Here is a 2327-nt window from a genome sequence, read left to right on the forward strand (position 1 = left end):
TCGTTCAGCTTCTCGGAGACGTTCAGTAACAGGACGGAGAAGGTGTCCATGTCTCCTGCTGCCGCTTTCACTTTCACTTTGGGGGACAATCGCTCCTTCCTATAAACTGCAGGAGATCAGAGTCATCAGGACAGGACAAGAGGCGCAACCATGGACTGAAACAATGTAACAAACCTGCAGCACATGGAGCAGCCGCAGATACAGAAAAACTTTCACTTCCTCGTCTGGGACGTTCGGAAGTTGTTCTCCTCGGAGCAGGAAGTTGTGAGATGTCAGCAGGTCCCCTCCCAGCCCCAGCATCTCCTCCTATACTGCAGGATTACACAAGAGTATATAGGAGCAGTATACAGACAGTATATAGAGAGACACAGTATATATAGAGACAGTATATATAGAGAAACAGTATATATAGAGACAGTATATACAGAGACACAGTATACATAGAGATAGTATATACAGAGACACAGTATATATAGAGACAGTATGTACAGAGACAGTATATATAGAGACAGTACATAACACTGGCTGCAGAGAGCACAGAGCACAGCAGTGTGAGGTCTGATTACACATCTCTCCAGGGACAATACATAACACTGGCTGCAGAGAGCACAGAGCACAGCAGTGTGAGGTCTGATTACACATCTCTCCAGGGACAATACATAGCACTGGCTGTAGAGAGCACAGAGCACAGCAGTGTGAGGTCTGATTACACATCTCTCCAGGGACAGTACATAGCACTGGCTGCAGGGAGCACAGAGCACAGCAGTGTGAGGTCTGATTACACATCTCTCCAGGGACAATACATAGCACTGGCTGTAGAGAGCACAGAGCACAGCAGTGTGAGGTCTGATTACACATCTCTCCAGGGACAGTACATAACACTGGCTGCAGAGAGCACAGAGCACAGCAGTGTGAGGTCTGATTACACATCTCTCCAGGGACAATACATAACACTGACTGCAGAGAGCACAGAGCACAGCAGTGTGAGGTCTGATTACACATCTCTCCAGGGATAATACATAACACTGGCTGCAGAGAGCACAGAGCACAGCAGTGTGAGGTCTGATTACACATCTCTCCAGGGACAGTACATAACACTGGCTGCAGAGAGCACAGAGCACAGCAGTGTAAGGTCTGATTACACATCTCTCCAGGGACAATACATAACACTGGCTGCAGAGAGCACAGAGCGCAGCAGTGTGAGGTCTGATTACACATCTCTCCAGGGACAATACATAACACTGGCTGCAGAGAGCACAGAGCACAGCAGTGTGAGGTCTGATTACACATCTCTCCAGGGACAATACATAACACTGGCTGTAGAGAGCACAGAGCACAGCAGTGTGAGGTCTGATTACACATCTCTCCAGGGACAATACATAACACTGGCTGCAGAGAGCACAGAGCACAGCAGTGTAAGGTCTGATTACACATCTCTCCAGGGACAATACATAACACTGGCTGCAGAGAGCACAGAGCGCAGCAGTGTGAGGTCTGATTACACATCTCTCCAGGGACAATACATAACACTGGCTGCAGAGAGCACAGAGCACAGCAGTGTGAGGTCTGATTACACATCTCACCAGGAACAATACGTAACACTGGCTGCAGAGAGCACAGAGCACAGCAGTGTGAGGTCTGTTTACACATCTCTGCAGGGACAATACATAACACTGGCTGCAGAGAGCACAGAGCACAGCAGTGTGAGGTCTGATTACACATCTCTCCAGGGACAATACATAACACTGGCTGCAGAGAGCACAGAGCACAGCAGTGTGAGGTCTGATTACACATCTCTCCAGGGACAATACATAACACTGGCTGCAGAGAGCACAGAGCATAGCAGTGTGAGGTCTGATTACACATCTCTCCAGGGACAATACATAACACTGGCTGCAGAGAGCACAGAGCACAGCAGTGTGAGGTCTGATTACACATCTCTCCAGGGACAATACATAACACTGGCTGCAGAGAGCACAGAGCACAGCAGTGTGAGGACAATACATAACACTGGCTGCAGAGAGCACAGCAGTGTGAGGACACACCCCTAGTGCACTTGGAGAAACTACAAAAAAATTTACAGTCCTACTACACTGGCTGCAGTCTGCATGGTTATGCCTATTACATGCATCAATACCAGAACTGTGCAGGTTTATCCCCCGTCCTGACACAGCATGTGCCCAATTTATGAAGAGGGGCTCAACTAGTCATAAACTATACACACGGCCTGAGCAGGCCACATGCTCATCGCCACCAGCAGGGGGCACACCAGGAGGAGTTGCCATATCAGCCCAGTGTATAATCAGCTCCACAGCTCCATCTAGTGG

At 48.9% G+C, this 2327-nt stretch overlaps 1 protein-coding gene across 1 annotated transcript in view; it reads right to left on the reverse strand.

Moving 5' to 3' along the window:
- Window positions 1-290, reverse strand: part of FADD (Fas associated via death domain) — a 4863-nt gene extending 4573 nt beyond the window's left edge. The window contains exons 1-2 of the mRNA XM_072119122.1: window positions 175-290; window positions 1-106 (exon numbers count right to left, since the gene is read on the reverse strand). The exon at window positions 1-106 is cut by the window's left edge and continues 227 nt beyond it. Coding sequence (XP_071975223.1) covers window positions 1-50 — 50 coding nt within the window. The 5' untranslated portion in view covers window positions 51-106; window positions 175-290. The remainder of the gene's footprint in view (window positions 107-174) is intronic.
- Between the last annotated feature and the right edge of the window lie 2037 nt (window positions 291-2327).

This window comes from Engystomops pustulosus, chromosome 7, assembly GCF_040894005.1.
Source record: "Engystomops pustulosus chromosome 7, aEngPut4.maternal, whole genome shotgun sequence".
NCBI classification, from domain to species: Eukaryota; Metazoa; Chordata; class Amphibia; order Anura; family Leptodactylidae; genus Engystomops; species Engystomops pustulosus.